Source organism: Heloderma suspectum, chromosome 4, assembly GCF_057233095.1.
Source record: "Heloderma suspectum isolate Gila_16-S chromosome 4, 16-S_ref, whole genome shotgun sequence".
NCBI classification, from domain to species: Eukaryota; Metazoa; Chordata; class Lepidosauria; order Squamata; family Helodermatidae; genus Heloderma; species Heloderma suspectum.
In genome coordinates this window covers 71,955,695-71,975,571 of record NC_139461.1, presented here as the reverse complement: position 1 = coordinate 71,975,571, position 19,877 = coordinate 71,955,695, and the positions used below count along the sequence as shown (strand labels likewise).

The 19,877-nt window shown below is 42.2% G+C and overlaps 1 protein-coding gene across 2 annotated transcripts in view; it reads right to left on the bottom strand.

Annotated features, from left to right (window-relative positions):
• The window catches only part of NOL4 (nucleolar protein 4), a 207,321-nt gene that overhangs the window by 28,310 nt on the left and 159,134 nt on the right, over nucleotides 1–19,877 (bottom strand). The window contains exons 7-8 of one of the 2 annotated variants that reach the window (XM_084848084.1): nucleotides 3,691–3,870; nucleotides 2,804–2,995 (exon numbers count right to left, since the gene is read on the bottom strand). In XM_084848084.1, coding sequence (XP_084704210.1) covers nucleotides 2,804–2,995; nucleotides 3,691–3,870 — 372 coding nt within the window. The remainder of the gene's footprint in view (nucleotides 1–2,803; nucleotides 2,996–3,690; nucleotides 3,871–19,877) is intronic. The other variant, XM_084848085.1, reaches the window with a different exon arrangement.

Sequence of the window (19,877 nt, the reverse complement as noted above, 5' to 3'; positions counted from 1 at the left end):
ACAACTCAAGTACTATGGGCCCACTTCTATTCACATTCTGAAGCACAATTTATTTAAACAGGAGATATTTAAGCTTCTGCTTAACTCTCCCATTGAAGACTCCAAAATAGGACTCCAAAATGTTTAATTTTGGTTGGATTGTGCCCTATTTGTGCAACTGTGTGCCAATATTTCATTACTAAAACCCTGTGTGGCCTGTTTGAAGATATGAGGACTACTCATTCAGCTAAAGACAAAAGAAACAGAAACATAAGACTGGCTCTCTAGTTGTTCATATAACATCAAGCTGAATTTATTGTAGCTACCTGGGTAAGCAACTCTATTTGGAATCATGGAACTAGATGGGGCCAGAAAGTAATCATGTCCCAAGGAAGCATCCTCATTCAGTCAGCGCTGCCAACCCTGGCTTTTGCTTATTCTGTGGCCTCAGACTGGCATACCAATAGCCTTCTTGATCTGCCTTGCCTGCCTCTGAGTTGTGTGACAGCATTAATGATTAAAAAGACCCTGGATGAGGACGAAGAGAACGAGGAAGCAATGGGTAGTATCCAACTGTGCCGTTGCATTAAAGGGAATGACTACTAGCATGATGGGAAGCTAGTTCTTGCTGCAGCAACCAGAAACTAGCCCAAACTAGCATTTCTGGAACTGAACACATCACTGGAGCTCGCAGGAAGGAGATCCGCTGATTTTTCACGTTCCAAAAGTGCTAATTAGACCTAGTTTCTGGGGTTGCTGTAGCAAGCAGTAGCTTCCCATTGCACTAGGGATCATTCTTGCTAGCGCAGCCTGGTGAGTGCTGATGGACTGCCAGTACTAGATATTGCCCAAGGCATATCTTGATCTTACTGGGCCTTCTTGTGATTGTGCACCCTGTAGTGGAGAGTGCATATCTCTGGAAATTAAGCATGACTAAATGAACAAAGTGGTATTTATAGAATGATATAATCCAATGCCCCAAATTATACCCCACAGAGCCAGTGTGGTTTGGTGGTTAGAATGCTGGAGTTGGTGTGGGGAGATCTGGGTTTAAATCCCTGCTTAGCTATGAAACACTGCATGGCAAATGTAATAAAATCAAAAGTATTATTTGTGGGAGAGCTCTTCAGCAGTGCTTAGCAGGGGGCAGATTTCCACCACAGGAGTGTTCTGAGAACAAACCTTTATATTAGATGGTTGCAAGCTGAATCAGGAGGCCAGGTAACTACTCGGTGAAGACCCTCAATCCCCGTTACTCATTCTTTCTCTATGTTATCCCCATTGAGGAATAGTTCCTTGCACCTTGGCCTCAATGGTGGTGGCTACTCTCATGCAGCAGCGTTGCTGAAAGAAGGGCTGTAAGGCAGGAAGCTGAGCACCCTGCCCAGAACAAGCCACCCCTTGCTTCCTTCAGCCAGTGATGGTAACAGCTTTTGGATACAGCTGGCCACACTGGTGAGGGAAGGAGACTGGCCATAGGTTTACATGGCCAACAGGAGGCTGGAAGAACTTGCTGCTACCTCTGCTTATCTACATAGCCCCACTCTTTGCCTGCACAAACTATCTATCTCTTGGTCATGCTGGAATGTATGACTAAGTATAATCCTTTATTTATTTTGATGTATTTATATAAGAATTTCTTCCCACTTTTCTAAAGCATATGAACTACTTGGAGTGGCTTACAATAATTAAAATCACACACCCCTTTATTCATATTTGTAACTGCTTATGAATGTGAAAGAAGTGCACAGAATTTGGCCATAGAAGACAGGGAAGTTACCAAATCAGAAAGCTGCACAAAGACTTTTAGTGCCATAAATAACTTTAGTCAAACAAAATAACTGTGAAACTGTACTATTTATTACAGTTAATGAATATACTGTCTGTCAATTATTTCAAACTACTGTATAACTCAATATGTCTTATACTCAGATTTGGGCATGTGAACTGTACAGTCGCTTTTGCATTGTCTCTATTCCCTTTTAATCTATATTTTCCTTGTTCATAAGCTACCTTACCTTTTTGTCCTAAGCATTAAAAAAAAGCATTTGTACACCTGTATAAATACGGCTTCTTGCATTTACACTGTCTTTTCCTAAGCTAGTGATTTTAGCAGATGTGTTCATTTGTTTTCTAAAAGTCATCTAAACTTCTGAAACAAATAAATGGACACAGAAAGAAAGAAAGAAAGAAAGAAAGAAAGAAAGGAAGGAAGGAAGGAAGGTAGGTAGGTTGTTTTTATATAAAACATGGGTTTTTGATGTTCTTAAAATGAGATTTGAAAGGTAGATGATGCTTGGAAATTATGAAGGGAAGGATTTGAGTGTTTTGGTCTTTTTATGGAAATACTGACAGTGAAAATGTGCAACAGGGCTTGTCTTTTCTACTACAATGGACTAAATCCCTTTCCACTAGGCTAGAGTACATATGTATGTGCAGTTTCATACATGTAGCCTACTGCTGTATACACATGTATCTCTGGATTTAGACCAGTATGTCTTCACTATAGGTGTCAGAACGATGACTAAAAATATGAACAAAAACTTCTCTATATATGTCTGTATTTTATACCATGCGGTGCTCTTCCTTTTTGATGAATGTATATTAGTCATAACTGTGAGCTATATTTTCCAAGGCATTTCAAATGTACTGAACAAAGGGAGGGGAAATCCAGGTAATATGAAAAGTAGGAGAATAACTTCTGACCTGACATTACCAAAAATACAAATAAAAAGAGACACTAAGATGAAAACAAAATAGTGTCATGGATTTACATATGGGGTTTTTGATGGAAACTAGGGCTGGGTTTTAGTTCAAAACTCACCATCTCAAAACCACTCCTTTTCATCCGCCTGCAGGACTTGAGGTAAGTACGTATACGTTTTCTGGCACGCTCTTGGTACTCAGGGAATTGTCGCCTGCATGAGTCAATGATAGCCTGGATCTTTTCTTTGGGCTGCTTAGAGATTGGGACCATTCGGTCCAAGTTTTCATCTACAAACAGCCTGACAAACATCTGTTGGCAAGAGGGAGACAGAGGAGAAGGATTTGGAGGGGTGCTCTCTTCTCTTTCTAAGCTTCCTCTCTCAGTTACAGATAGGAAGACATTTTTTTACACAGTGAAGAGCTTTGTAATGGAAAGCCAGAAATGTTAAGCAAACAAGGATTTTATTTTAGGATCGACAAAAAAGACAAGAAAAGATTAGACTGTAGTGTATAGAAATTGTGAGGGAAATAAAACACAGATTGTAAAAATAGGCACCGCATCAGGTCTATTATTAACAATGTGCTATGATTGCTACATTGTTTTACTGAACTCAGTCTCTGATTCTTCCCTTGCTGTGAACCTTTTGTGTGTGTGTTGTCATGCAAAATTATATAAATTTGGAAAACAACAGAAATTAGTTGACCACTAAAATAGTCTTCAGAAACTGTCTGCAGATCGATTCTCCACTGGGCAAACATGCACATGCGTGCGGACACACACACACACCACAGCTGAGATTTCTCTTACAGGTAAAGATGCTTTAAATGTCTAAATCTGGTGAACCTGGTGTATCTTTGCAAATGCTTAAACGTGCTTGTGAGGAGAGGTTCCCCTTCCATAAATAAAATTAATGTACCTCTTTTATTGCAACATTGACCCCAAAACAAAAGACCAAATAAAGAAATAAAATCCAGACAGGCATAATAAAGCATTATACAACTCACATTGAAAGCTTTCAGGCGCTCAGCTTCTACCCCATCAGACTCATTAGCCTTCTCAGCATCTTCATGTTCATCATGGTCATCCTCATCCTCCTCTCCCCGGTTCAGGGAAAGGTCTTCGGCACCTCTGTCCATGCTTTCATTCTTGCCAGAATCATAGCTTGAATAGCTATGGGCAGGTGACTAGGAATAAAGGAAGCCATTTTGTAAAACAGGCCTGAAGAAAGCATCTGCTTCACCTCAACAAATCCGATATATGATACACACACACACACACACACACACACAACGAGATTCTCATTGCATTAGTTGAACTGAAATGGTTGCACAGGAACTCTTTTGTAGAGAACTTTTGATCAGCCAGCAAGCAAATGCACAATTTATGTATAAGATAAATTTATGAATGCATAATGTAGGCATAACATTCACATCAGATGACATGAACAAGAGAGCTGATGTGATTCAGTGGACAGAATGTTGATTTGAACCCACAAGAATGGATTTAATGTTCCAGCTTTGGAACAATCAAAGTCCAGCCTTAGGCAAATTACTTAATTTTTTGTAGTACCTGGGAATTCTTCAGTTCTTATAGCCACTTGTTCTCATTACATTTTGCTAGTTTTGCCTCAAAAATATTCACTATCTATTCGTAACTGGTACACTATATCTGTGTTTCATGTTCAGGTACAGGAATATGTTGTACAACATTTATTGTAAGAAGCACCTTCCTGGTTATATTTAGCTTTTCTCTCTCACTCCCCCTCCTATATAGTGAAAATGAAATGTGCCTCAGATGTCTTCCCTTCAATTCTTATTTTCCATAGATGACTGTAACATTTACAGGTATGCTTCTTTTCATTTTCTGGATGGTTAAACATTTGTCATGTTGAAAGCTTGCATGTTTTTTTCTTAATTAAGTGAAAATAGGTTATAAGGAAATGCTGTAAAATACATGTACTTCGAAAGGCGAAACGAACTATTCCTTGTGCAGATTAGCTACATACTTGATAGGACACAATCTGTTTAGGAGATGCCATGGTTTTCTAGATACAAAGGCCCCGTCCCACATCTGGAAAGTGTCTTTTGCTCATAGAAATACTGTTTTACACTTCCAAATTACAGCACTGAGGGGAAAAAACTCTAAATCCAAAGTTGTTCTTTTAGATGTGCAAGAGGTTACGCTATCTGTCATGCAAGATAAGCATAAGAACTGTTCTAGAATGTACTTTCTACCTAGTATTGAATTAACTCTTGTACAAGCTCTTGTGTAAAAATTTGCAGAATACCATTAGCAGCTCTTTTCCTTCCACTCACAGGTTCTTTGGATCCAACCCATCTCCTAATCACCATTTTGTATTTTAAAGGAAAGGCTTTTATTACAGAATTAACTTTTCATTATGTATATTTAGCCAACTATCTTGGAGAGGAAGTAAATGATTGTAGAAGCCATATTTGTATGATAATAAAATTTCACAGTGTTCTTTACTATTCAATATCCATCCTTATTAAATGTTCTGCTGTGCTACATATAATTCTGGAAATAGCAAAATGTATTTTTTCATTTTACCAAACTCACCAGGGGCTGCAGACGTTTTATTACCCAAATGACTGCCAACAGTATAAGAAAAACCCCATACATGTTGTTTACCCTACAAAACTTTTCATTTCATGTATCAGAATTTACCATTTCCTCTGGAGTAGAAACAGTGACTTGGGGAATAAATCACATACAACAATTTCATTAAACAATTACTTACTCAGACAATCAAAAACATTGCAGCTACCAACACAATCAACTACTACAGGTTTCTCCTAACTTTTTAAGTTTTTAGACAGCCTGCCATCCTTTCTGTATATTTTGTAAAGCAAGTCAGAACAATACAAAATACAAAAAGCAATTATACCAATGTAGCTAAAAGATGTGTATAGACCAACACACGTATTTAGAAACCATGCAAAGAGGGCAATCTTGAAGCATTCAGTTAGTGCCTGCATCTCTGTCAGGATCTGCACTCCAGCATGGGTGAGTTGCAATGATGCACAACCAAGCTGTGAGCGATCTGCATTGTAAGTCAGTGTGATTGGGAATGCAGCCATCCCTAGAGGACTGCTCTCCCCACAGATGCTAATGTGGGTTTCTCAAACTATACTATTCCTTTTTTCTGGGGTATGATACACTTTCCTTCCCCTCCTCCCACATCTTGCTGCTCAGCAGACAAGAGCAGGAGGCAGAGAAACAGATCAAGTACTGAAAAACCAAAAAGGCAGGGAACACTTGGCATCTGGAAGTGAGGGGCCTCTGAGTACTCAGAATGTGCTGGGTGGGGGAAAACCAGATACAAAAACAATTAACTGCACTTCAGTTCTTCTTTATTAGTTCTTTGAATTTTGTTTTTTAATCTCCTCTGTCATATTTGATCTTTTCCTCTCTGTTCCCACTTCTGACCTTTGACCATTTATTATCAGTGTGTCTTCTCAATATCCTCCTCTTCATGAGCATGAGAAAGTGAATTATGCAGAATCAGGATAACAGCAGGCATTTCCTCTAGTTTTGTTTACGCTAAAACATGCGTAAATATGGGGAGCAAGGGAGAATGTGAGATTTTATTTAATTACTTACCTACTTATTTACTTATAGTGCAATCCTATACATGTCTCACTCAGAAGCAAGCATCATTGAGTTCAATAGGAAGCTATGGTAGTTGCAGAGGAACACATCCTCTCTCTCCCCCCTGCCCCATGATGGCTTTTTAGAAAAGTAGCTACAGGGGGCATCGCAAAAGGTAGGTGACTATCTTCAGTATCAATTGTGAAGAGTTTTTAAAAACTGCATTAGGATGAATATATGACAGGATGGGCAACTGCAGGAGGTTCAGGGGGCATTTTTGCCCTCCAGACTCACCCCCCCCTTTGCAGGTAACAACAAAATAATTTCTGGTTGTTGTTGTTGTTGTTGTTAAAGAGTGTCTGTAGTGCCTACAGAGCACCAAAAGGGACAAAATTTGCTTGTTTGAAAGCCACTATGCATGCCTTTCTTTTCCAAATTCAGGGGGCAGCGGGGCTGTGTGTGTGTGCATGTGTCCTGCATATAGGCCACCCCGATATATGGGATATATAGGCGGATGGACCATGGAGTCACAAAGAAAAAACTTGCCCAGCCCTGAACATTGTGAAGAGTGGAAGCCTTGTGCAATGAATTCTTACTAAAGCCACTGAGGAGGCAGGACCAGCCCTATCATTAGACAGAGTGAGCTGACTCCTGCCGAAGGACTGGGAGCAGCAGTAAGGTGTAGGTTGGACAGAGCTGTGTATGCCATGCAGACTGCCCCGCACCCCCCACAAAAAAAAATTAGGGGGTGTGGTGGAGAACACTGTCCAGTGCTGGCACAAGCTCTCCTGCCCCGTGAGGCAGAGCACACACGCTGCCATCCCCTGCCATTGCCGCTACTCCCTCCCTTGTCCATCTCTCTTCCACCCTGCCCACTGTGTCTGACTCCCTCCCTCCCACCCGCTGCCTCTCCCTCCCACCCACTGCCTCTCCCTCCCATCATATGTGTCTCCCTCCCCCCTCCCCTGCTGTGTCTGTCCCACCCTGTTTGTCTGCCCACCCACTCTATCTACCCCATTGCCACTGCTGCCCCTTGCTTTGCAGGATGGTTGAGCTCTCTGTAGCCTGTACCGTGGGTGATCTCCAGGGACACCCCTCCTCCCACAATGCCTGGCTGTAAGGAACAACCCCTCAGAACCAGGAATTTGAGCCTGGCCAGCTATCTGCAGGCCACTTTTCCAGCCAGCACAGCTCTTCAGAGAGCTTGGCTGTCCACTGCTCACTCTGAGAGGATCAGCCAAGTGGGCAGTGGCAAAAAGTTAGGAAGGGAGGGGGTGGGAGATGCAATGGCAGCAGCAGGACCTCCTCATGTGCTGGGGTGGGGAGGAGCATGCAATTCACCACTCCTCCCACTTTGCTGCCTGAGGTGGGCGATTTAGCCTGCCTTATGAGAGGGCCGGCCCTGACACTGTCCTGTCACCACTGCTGAAGTGAGATTCAACTTCCTGTCCAGTCAGCTTCTATACATGGAACTGGGAGTGGGGGTGAGACTGCCATCTTGTCCTTCACCTCAGGTTGCAAAATGTCTTGGGCCAGCCCTCCATTCTCCATGTTCTAATCCTTGCCATTACACGTAATGAACTTACATACATTACTACACAAATGCTGACTTTTCCCAAGTGGCTTGTATTGTATTTTGGTAGAGATCTAACTATTGTTTGTGGCCAAGCCCTCTAGTGTACATCATGAGTTTCATGGCCAGGAGTAGAAGTGAATGCAATTCACATCAAGAATCTAGATTTTCAGAATGGAAGAACACCTACAGGCAAAGTTTTTCATTAGGCTTTTAAAAGTTTAAAGGAGTTTCTGAAAAGAATGTTGCAGTGTGTTCCTCTTTGTGGTTACAGATTTATGGAGTGGTTTTTTTTACATATGTCTGTTGTAGGAATAAATCAGATTTAGATGTTAAGTGCACAAGGGAAGGGGGGAAAAGCAAATATAAACTGATGTGATTTGTAATCATCCAGGTAAGAGACCTTGGGAAGTAACTTTCTGAAGATAACAGTTTATTGGGCTGCAGCAATGTAAAAGGCAAATGTGTTGTTATGAAATATTTGGAGCTAGGGTAAAAATAAAACAGCAAGTATCATTATATCACTGTAGAAATGTGTGATGTATCCACATTTAGAATGCCATGTGTTACTCTGGTTTGTTGTCGTTGTTCAGTCGTTCAGTCATGTCCGACTCTTCGTTACCCCAAATCAAAAAGGATATTGTAGAGCTGGACAGGGTATAGAGAAATGCAACTAAATGGCTTAGTGGCTAGAACAGCAAGCTGCTTTGTGAATATTTTTGTAAAAAGGTGATCTAGAAATATTGTAAATAAATATAAATAAATACAATTTCCAGGTAATATTATTAGTGATTATTTCTCCCCCACTTTTATGTTCACACACACAAAGCAGATTACAAGACTTAAAACACACAATAAAAATTATAAAATGGTCAAACACTAAAAATTATCATAATAACAATAAAAAGAACCCTTAAGACAGCAGCCAAATTAAAAGTAGAATACTGAAGATTAAGACAAAAATCATACATATTACAATCATGCTGAAGTTAAAAAGTATTTAACAACAATGAAAAGAGAAGAGGCCAAGCAGATTTCCATGGGGAAATCTTGATTCAAGTCTTGGTACCACCACTGAAAAGACCCTTCTCACACACCCTACTGTCTGATCTCACATAAGAGTAGCACTTAAGAGCAGGGCCTCCGATATTGATCTTAAATGATGGGCAAACTTATGTGGGAGCCAACAGTTCTTGAGGTATCCTGCTCTCAGATGTTGCATCTGAATGAAGGGAAATGTAAGAAGTTGCAGCTTTTTGGATTAGAAAAGTTGATACTAGGGTCAGGTGTGAGGTTAATAGAATTATGAATGGGATGAAGAGAGTGAATGAAAAGAAATTATTCTTTGTACATTCAGACTCAGGGTCATCCAATGAAATGGACTGGCAGTGGTAAATTCAAACGGAAGCATTTCTTCACACAATGCACCATTTACTTATGGGAATTCGTTGCCACAAGTTGGGAGTAATGGTCATGACTTATAGAGTATTTAAAAAGGGACAAATTCATGGATAGTTTTGTCAAGGGCAATTGGCTACAATAGCTAAAAATCAAATGGTTCTTGTAGGAATTACAATTAAATAAAGAGGAGTGATCAAATCGCCAACATTCGCTGCATCATGGAGAAAGCAAGAGAATTCCAGAAAAATGTCTATTTCTGCTTCATTGACTACGCTAAAGCCTTTGATTGTGTGGATCACAACAAACTGTGGCAAATTCTTAAAGTGATGGGAGTACCAGACCACCTTACCTGTCTCCTGAGAAACCTGTACGAGGGTCAAGAAGCAACAGTAAGAACCAGACATGGAACAACCGATTGGTTCAAAATTGGGAAAGGAGTACGACAAGGCTGCATATTGTCACCCTGCTTATTTAACTTATATGCAGAGTACATCATGAGAAATGCCGGGTTGGATGAATCAGAGGTCGGAATTAAGATTGCTGGGAGAATTATCAACAACCTCCGATATGCAGACGATACCACCCTAATGGCAGAAAGCGAAGAGGATCTAAAGAGCCTCTTGTTGAGGGTGAAAGAGGAGAGTGCAAAAGCTGGTTTGAAACTCAACATTAAAAAAACTAAGATCATGGCATCTGGCCCCATCACTTCCTGGCATATAGAAGGGGAAGAAATGGAAGCAGTGACAGATTTTACTTTCTTGGGCTCCAAGATCACCGCAGACGGTGACTGTAGCCATGAAATTAAAAGACGCTTGCTCCTTGGGAGGAAAGCTATGGCAAACCTAGACAGCATAGTAAGAAGCAGAGACATCACCTTGCCGACAAAGGTCCGTCTAATCAAAGCTATGGTTTTCCCAGTAGTAATGTATGGCTGTGAGAGCTGGACTATAAGGAAGGCTGAGCGCCGAAGAATTGATGCTTTCGAACTGTGGTGCTGGAGAAGACTCTTACGAGTGCCCTGGACTGCAAGGAGGTCAAATCAGTCCATCCTAAAGGAAATCAACCCTGAGTGCTCATTGGAAGGACAGATACTGAAGCTGAAGCTCCAATATTTTGGCCACCTAATGCGAAGAGAAAACTCCCTGGAAAAGACCCTGATGCTGGGAAAGACTGAAGGCAAAAGGAGAAGGGGACGGCAGAGGATGAGATGGTTAGATAGCATCACAGATGCAATGAATATGAACTTGAGCACGCTCCGGGAGAGAGTGCAGGACAGGAAGGCCTGGCGTGCTATGGTCCATGGGGTCACGAAGAGTCGGACACGACTGAACGACTGAACAACAACAACAAAGAGGAGTGAGCAGGAGTGGGATATTGGCCTGTGGGGTGAGCTCTGTTCCCCTATCTTCACTCCTGTAAAGAAGCATGTACAACCATTGGATTAAATCCTATGTCCCATACCATGATTCAGGTGAGCTGTCAGTCTCCTTTTCTTCTTGTTGTTCTTCATGCACCTGGCATATTGATCCAATTATGTGTGTGTTTCTGTGCTTCCCAAAAGATTTTTGTTAGGTTTTGTGTTTACTTTTTTGTTTTTTTAAAGAAAACTGTTTGTAGAGGGGTGGAATGATTCTGTGATTGACACAAAGACTGGCAAATCAGTGCTGTGCACAGCCCTGTTTTGAAAAGGTGGGGAATAGTTTCATGGTTAATGCAAGGACTAACCAACCAGTGCTGTGCAAATCTGGCTTCTGCCCCAAACCAGAAAAGCAGGTTCTCCCTTGCCCATCCAGGCAAGAAGGCTGTCTACTGTAGACAGTGTGGAGTATGTTTCCTTAGTGGGCTTACTGCTGAACCTACATACACCTGTATGCAGCCTTGTTGTGTTTGGAGAGGCCTGTCTGAGGGCACTATTACACACAGAGGCCTGTTTGTCGGACACACATGTGTCCGACAAACAGCCTCTCCAGTGTTACCCCCAAATTATGGAATGCATTCCCTCAAGAATTACTATTGGCCCCCACTCTCTTGGCCTTTAGAACGGGTGCAAAGACACATCTTTTCAATTTAGACTTTTAAACCATGTAGTCTTTTTAAACATTTTAAGGTTTTTAGTGTTTTTAATGTTCTTGTTTTTATTGTTGCAAGGTTTTATTGTTTTAAATTGTTGTATATCATCTTGATGGCTTTTTGGCTGATAAGGCAGAATACTACTACTACTACCACCAGCACCACCACTAATAACAATGATGATAATAATAAAGCACCCAAAGGTAAAGCACTTACAGGCAACAGAGTGGCTGCAACATAAAAATAGGAAAGCTGCAGCAAATAAAGAAAAGTCACCTTTAAAGCCTCGAAGCGTTTGGGACTAGGTTATCTAAAGGACCATACGATTGTGCCCAGCCACGACAATTGAGAGAGACCCTCTTGTGTGTCCCTCCCCCATATGAGGCATAGACCTGGTTTGCATGATTGAAATAAGCCACCCACAGGCTGTCGTAGGGTTATTGGGGAGTTGTTTCTCCCTCCAACATGCCATGCCACCCAGGTTTGGACGACATGACGAGTTGCACCCAGGCAGTTATTATGGAAACTGACCCCCACATACGCTGCGATTTAAATAAGCCATCATGGTTTATTTTGATTGTGTGAACCAGCTCACGGTTGGCAGGAACACGTAAGAGGGTTTTATAGCTGTGGCACTCACTTTCTGGAGCTTCCTGCCTTGGGAGAACGCTCCCTCTCCAGAGGCAGAAAAATGCCACTGGCATTTTGTTTAGATAGGTCCCATTCATTTCAATGGATCTACTCTAAGTAGACTAACCTTGGATCACTAATTCAGTAATTAAATATTAAACCTAATAAACAACACTGAAAGCAGCAGCAGATTGAAATGCCTAAGAAAATTAAGTGTTTTTAAGTGGTGCCAAAAAGATACTAATGCAGGTGCCGGGTAGCCCTCTTTAGGGAGGGTTTTCTATAACTGAGATGCCACAGTTGAGAAGTCCTCTCCCTTTTACATGTATAACAAATCTCTGATACAAGAGGCACCCAAAGAATGACCTCAGAATACCATCTTAATGCATGGACTGGTTGATATAGAAGTAGTGCTCCTTCCAGTACTTGGGTCTCAATCCATTTAGGGTTTTAAAAATAAGCACTAGCACTTTGAATTGGTTTTGGAAGCAGACAGAGGGGTCCATCACATGGGGACAGAAATCCACATCAGTACCGGGGCTTTCTCCATCCAGTTTCATTATGAGATTACATCAGGCTCCTTTACACAGTTTTTTCTATCTTGTTATATTCCAGTCCTTACCTTTTCATGGGGTGGCTACTTTTCTGCAAAGACATTACACGCACTGGGGGCATTGCAAAATTTCCTCCCCAGATCCTACCCCTTTCCCTCCCCTCGTAGATTACTGGTGTTTTGGTTGTGATTGACACAGAATGTGGGTGGACATCAACCTCCACTGAACTGCCCAAACCCTGCCCCCTCAGGCACCACCTTTCCAGATTACTGCTGGAATACTGGCATGCCAGCATGCTGGCCATTCTGTGCTGTGAAGTAAGCAGCTGAAGTAAGGAGCAAAAGTCAGTGCATTGCATTAAGTCACGGCATGGTGGCAAGGTCAGTAAACCTACATACCCACCACCCCGACCTCACTGTCATCATGACGTAGACTACAGCAACCAAATAAGGAACGCGAATGGCGGCTCCCTATGGGGCCGCCAATATCCGTACGCGCTTTTTTTTTTTAAAGTCACCCGTGATAGGCTTCGTGACGATTTACGTAGCCTATCACAGCTGACTTTGCAAATCTAGCCGTGATAGGCTACGTTAATCATCACGTAGCCTATCACGGGGGCGTTTTTCTTTTCTTTTCTTGGAATGGCGGTGGCGGCAGCTGGTCGAAAGACCAGCTGCCGCTCCCGCCCCGGACGAACACCCGCCGAACTGCCGGCCGGACCTGCCGCCGGGAGGGACATTCGCCGAAGGTAAGTCCCGTCCCGGGGGGGGTGCGGGGTGCGGGGGGGGGGGTGCGGAGAATTTCTCCCCGAAACTTGTTCGGGGGGCTGAACACGTTGGCGCTCGGCCCCCGAGGTTTCGGGGAGAAATTCTCCGCCATCCCTACGTGGTTTAGAAATAGTCATAGCTGGAAAACTTTGTGCCACTGAGGCCATCTGGGCCTTAATTTGGTGTGTGTGTGTGCATGTGTGTGTGTGTGTGTGTGTGTGAGAGAGAGAGAGAGAGAGAGAGCGGTTTCAAACTTGGGGGGGTCCTCGTGATTTTTTAAATTTTATTTTGAAATAAGGTTAACAAAATAAAGGCAACAAAAAGAAGAAGGTACATAATAATAAATCAAAATCACTAAAGAAACAAAGGAATCCACTAATTACCAATCTTAGTCTATAACAGATATGCTTATGGGACATCTACAATAAAATGATCTAAGTAGGAGCTCAATATCCAATGAAAGTTAAAAAAAAAACCAAGTTCTACATCGTATGAAATGAGTGTGCATAAGTGTATGTCATTTTGTGTGTGCATAGTGAGTGTGCATAAGTGTATGTCATTTTGTGTGTTTGTGCATATTAATCAGAAAAAAAATTACTTTGTTGGAACTCGATGAGAAGTCTGAAGTGCCTCAGCATAGGAAATGAATGGAAACCATGGTGCCATAATATCATTCTTCAAGCTAGGATTCCTTGCTGGCTGCACTTGCTGAGTAAGTTTATACATACTCATAGTCTCCACATTTTTATTAATCCATTGCTCTTTAGTTGGGTGCTTTGGGGACTTCCTGTTACATGCTGTACATAACTCTGCAGCTATATACAATTGCTTAAGAAGGTCTTTATGCAGGAATCCAGGATCATTAGGTTCAAAAAGATGAAGTAGCAGCATGGATAACTTGTTTTGAACTAGGAAGATGGGGTATAAACATTCAAAACAAATTCATGACTATGTACTATCATAACAATATTTTAAAAACATATGGTGAAGGTCCCCTAGGGCAAGCTCTCCAACATGGTGTCCTCCCAGATGTGTTGGACTACACCTTCCATCATGCCCCAGCCACCATGGCTCCAGCAACCATGCAGGCTGCGGATGATGGTGATGGAAGTTATAGAGCATCTGGAGGGCATCAGGTTGGGGGAAGACAGCTCTAGGGCATTAACATCTGCTATAACTCACAACTCTAGGAAGGATTGTGGCTGGCATGGGCTTGCCTCTGACAAAAACCCCAATCTTTGGAGTCGAGCAGGAATTTTTTGCATGGTCAGATTGCACAGCAACCTTGATATCATTGCATTGTTCTCCTTTTGGGCAGGAGCACTGCCAGGCTTGAGGGGGCCCTGGGTAAGCTGCCGACTGGGGCAGGGGGGCTCTACTGCTCTGTTTGCTCTCCCACCACCACTTTCTTGTCACTGTAACTGTGGTTTAATGCACACACCATTACCGAGAAGCCTCGGATGTGCTGGGTCTCTCACACATGTAGTGCGCAGTGCACTATGGACTTAACTAACATTATCCTGACACCTTGACTCAAGAATCTATTTTGTTCTGGAAGGTGAGGGCTGAGAGCTGTCAGGAACAAGTTAAGGCTCTGGAACCACCTCAGAAGCCAAGGAGCTTATTTGCCCACTCCTTGATTCAATTCAAGAAAGTTATTCCCTACATCTGGGGAAAACATACAAATGCCTGCCTGATTGCCAGCCACAAAGTTACTTACTTACAAAGTAAGTAAGTAACTAACTTACTTACTAAGTAAGTAAGTTACTAACTTACAAAGTTACTTACAGTTACTTAACCCACAAAGGTACGTTTGAACTGGCCAATGAAAAGCCCTTGTGGGAAAAATGGTCCAATCCTGAAGCATTCCCCCCTCTCAGCCACTGCCTGTGTATCCTCAACAACACCTTTTGTTTTGAATATTGGGCTGCGCTGCTCTGTATGGCAAGCTAGATGAAAAATTAACCAAAAGGCAAGGATCCTCCCTATACCTTCTGTTCAGTGGCTGGAACCAAACCTTTGTTTTAACCAAACCTGGGTCCAGGCTCTGAGCCATCCCTTGTTCTCTTTGATGCAAACCTTGTAGTTACCTTGGAGTTCAGGCAGTCGATATTCATTCTTTCTGCTTGGACATCCCCTGTGTTGGTGTGACTTGCCTCTGAGAATAAACCCAGGATCCAATTGATTTTGAATGTTGTTCCTCTTGATTCTTTCTTAGCATGATTCTCCACTCTGTTCTGGTGCCTGTTCCATTTCCAGGCCAGAGTCCCCTACTTTCCTGATTTGTTTGTGACAGATAGATCCATTTTTGTAATCTGGAAATAATCTGAGAAACCTGAAGGTAGTCTGTGAGCACAGCATTTTTCTAATTGCTGGCAACCAAACAGGAAGCTCAAATATTTTGCCCACCTAATGCTAAGAGAAAACTCACTAGAAAAGACCCTGATGCTGGGAAAGATTGAAGGCAAAAGGAGAAGGAGACCGCAGAGGATGAGATGGCTACATAGTATCACCGATGCAATGAATATGAGCTTGAGCACACTCCGGGAGAGAGCAGAGGACAGGAAGGCCTGGTGTGCTATGGTCCATGGGCTCATGGAGAGTCGGACACGACTTAACGACTGAACAACAACAACAAACAGGAAGTAACGTCCTTTGGGTTCCCCTTCCTTTTCTTTGACCATGTAATTACAGCCACTCCTGCTCTTTTTCATTTCCTTTTCTCCTAAATCTATTCATTTCTGCCCCTGCAGCCCACGTTTTCACCAGCACTTGAGTAACTTAGTTGTAGAGTCTTCCAATCCCCTACTCCATCATTTCCATAGCAACACCTTCTTTTCCTTACTTGGTAAATGCTAATTTCCCTAATCTTTGCTCTAAGTTTGGCCTATTAGGACTGGTATACTGACCCATGTGCTAGAATGTGTATATCAAGTCATTTTTTCTCTTCTCTTTAATGAATTGCAAAGAATGTAATGCGTGTGTGTGTGTTCTTGTGAACAAAAAACTGTAAAAAATAAAGTTCATCTTTTTGGAGTGTTTAAGCTAATTCCTCCATCTAAGTAGTAGATATTCCCCATGAAGTAAGAGCATAGGGCATAGTGGGAAGGGAATTATGCTATGCCCAGTTCCGCTCTCAGCTCCATTTTCAAAACGGCAGCTGGCCGCCTGGGTTGCTGCTGCTGAATTCTCAGTAAATCTGCTTATTGGAGCTGTGCAGTTGAATTTAAAGTGCATTTTCCCCCTTTGCACTTTAAAATCCAAGTGGTGGTTTTGCTGAGATAGCAGCAGTAGCAGCCCATGGTGGCAGCCACCCTAAACTCAATCCAGGGCTTGGGTGAGCAGACGGTAGAGAGTCATGATGCTCAATTTCGTGGCCTCCCTAGAAGCAGGGGCTGCAGGGTCCTAGACCTCAGATTCAAAATCTGCACCTAGCAGCATTACTGCTTTTGGGATGCCCCTGATGTTTGTTTATTTCACTCTGTGGATCTGATGCATGGATTGTGCTGTCATGGGTAGACTGCCCTGCTTAACCACGGGAACGGGATTTGGATTAGATGGCCTTTTGGCCAGTTCCATCTGTATGATCCTGTGTAAACAGGAACATTGACAGCAAAAGACATAATTTCTTTTATAGCATTTCAATATACACCACTGTCAAAATATATGTTGCAGGGAGGAAAAATTCATATGAAACACCTTAAAATGAAATGCTTTTATGCAAAATAATTTCCTAATAAAGTCCAGCACATACTTCCAGCTGAGAGAAATTTTTAAAACTAAGTATCAGTGCAAAAAACCTGGCATATTAATATAAATCACGATACCCTGAAAATGTGTCCCTTTATTTTTCTAGAAATGCCTGGTAATGTGATTTTTGTGCCTTCTCATTATTACGCAAAGCACAATATAGCACAAGACTGAGGCATAATCTTTCCATATTTATATAATATAATTTCACTTCACAGTTTGATCGAAGGCCAGAAAAGCTAAAGTGATGGTTATATAAAATCTGTTGAAGGCATGAAATAACTCTTTCATGAAACTGATTTGATAGAGTATTAAAAAAAAAAAAAACTCTTCTTGCCTAACATAAATTTATTTAACAAATCTCTGGGAGGTTAACTGATAGAAAGCAGCAGGACTGCAATGGAGTCTGTTTCCATCAAGGCCAATGGATACCCAGAACCTAACTGCATGTTCACTCATTTGATATTGGGAGGAACCCGAATTTTTAATTACACACAGTTCAAGGCATTATCCACTGAAGAATTTAGTATGTTAAGAATGGCCACGTTTGCATGTAACAGGAAGCCAAAATTCTTGGCAGACTATGCATGAGCAGCATGTGAGTTTGCACTTTGCTCCTCCCTTTGCACAAGTGAGAAAACACGTCATTTTCAGGACATAGTTTCCCATCACATGCAAACTGAAAGCTATGGTTAAGTGCTTCCAAGCAAGTCAGGCCCAGAAGTCACCTTTAAAGGTTTGAGGTTGACTTGGCTTGTTTAGTACCACTTATTCGTAGTTCCCAGTTGTTTTGTCACTCACGCAATGGGAAGAGCCAAATGGAAGGAAAGGGCATGTAAGTGCACGTTACTTCTGCATATCCTGGCTTATTAAGCCAGAACTGCAAGCTTAGTGTGATGTGCAAACTGAGTCAATGGTGTCCAAGTCTATATTCTGTGTGATACAAGAACTGCCACTTGATTAAATAGTATTATTGAACAATAAACAGAGGAGAATTTGAGTGCATGTTTACTTCGGCCCCAAATTTCCACCAATTTCATTTTACCTGAAGACCTCTCATCAAGCAACAGTAAAAAAACACCATTTCCCCCTACATTTTCTTTGTCACAGAGCTATATCTAGGGAGTCAGTGCTATCATTTCCTCTAAGAGTGATGTAGAGGGTCCCATACACACCAGTATGGCGGCAAAGTGAAATCTCTTAGAGCAGCCTTCCCCAAGCTGGTGCCCTCCAGATGTGTTGGACTGCAACTCCCATCATTCCCAGCCAGATTCTGGTTGGGAATGATGGGAGTTGCAATCCAATGCATCTGGAAGGCACCATTGGGGAAGGCTGTCTTAGAGAGAATGGAAGGAATGGGGTGACTTCCCATGTGTCCAGACAAATATTGGTTTAAAAAACAACAAAATGGGAAGACCAGAAGTTGCACATGTACACATGGAACCCTGATGAGGGCAGGGCAAAGTCACAAGCATGTTTGCTTGAAAATTAATACCACCATTTCAATGTGCTTACCACTAGTAAGTGTATTTAGGATTGCAGCCTTAGTGTCTCATGTTTCCATGGTATATCCAGAAACAATGAGTAAGAACAGAGGGCAGTATCCAGCACTGTCTCTTCACCTCCTCTCATTCAGTTGCACCCATGCGACCAACCACTGGTTCAACAAAAAACTAGCAGTTCCTAAAGCAACCCCAGAACTTAGTTGAAACACTTGTTTCTAGAACGAGACAGTATAGTTAAGCTCCCTTCTGTGAGCTCCACAGACCTGCCCTGTTCCAGAAATGAACATTTTGGCTCATTTCCGGGGCTGCTTTAGGAAGCACTAGCTTCCCATTGTGCTAGCAGTGGGTCTTGCTGGCATGTGGGCAGCACTGGATACTGCCCAGAGGTGATAAAGGTCTCCATAAATTCTCTTTGTAAGCTCATATGGTTTACGTCTGTCTCTGGAAGAATATACGGATTCAAAACTTGTGGAAGGTTGAGCATGGAAGCCTTTTGAAATCTTGTTGCTAAAATACTGTATAGGGACATCTCTACACCAGCCTAAAATCCTGCATTTAAAACAGGGCTTTCTGCTTCCATTTTAAATGCAGCATCACAATGACTCCCTTTTTCACCTCCTTCCTTTTCCCCTTCCCCTTTTCCCCTCCTTTCCCCCTCCTTTCCCCCTCCCCTTATCTGAGTCTTCCATTATTTTTCATTGATTTCACTCCTCTTCTTCCTGCTTTAACTCTTTTGGTGGAGGGAACTCAAGTGGAACACAATGGGGTAATTTGATAGCGCATTATCTGCAATCTATTTAAAAACGGAACAAAGGGCAGTTAGGGCAGGAGACACCTTGGAGGCTCATGGCATCATGTAAAGAGCCCACAAACTTCCATGAAGGAGCAATCTCAATCACAGGATAAAAGCTCGATGTGAAGAAAGCCTAGGACCGTCTCCTATATGAGCCTGCCTGAGTATTAAGATCATCAACAGAGGCCTTCTTGTGTGTCTCAAATTCTCCTCTATCCGGGAGGGAGAGAGCATTTTGGTGGCTGCACCAAAGCTCTGGAGCCCCCTGCCTAGGGAGGTGCATCTCAGTCCTTCTCTGATGGTCTGCTGCACTGTGAAGACTGTCCTTTTTAGGAAGGCTTATTGGTGGCTTCATTGAAACTTAACTCCTGTTCCTATTTGTTCTCTTCTAGTCTTCTGTGGCTTGTTTCTCGTAATGATGGTAATTTTAATGTTTTTATTTTATTTGTGGGGTTCCTTTTGTTATTGTTATTGTTTTTGTATTTGTATATTTCTTTTTGTTAGGTGTCTTGAACCTTTTTAGGAAAGGCTGAATATAA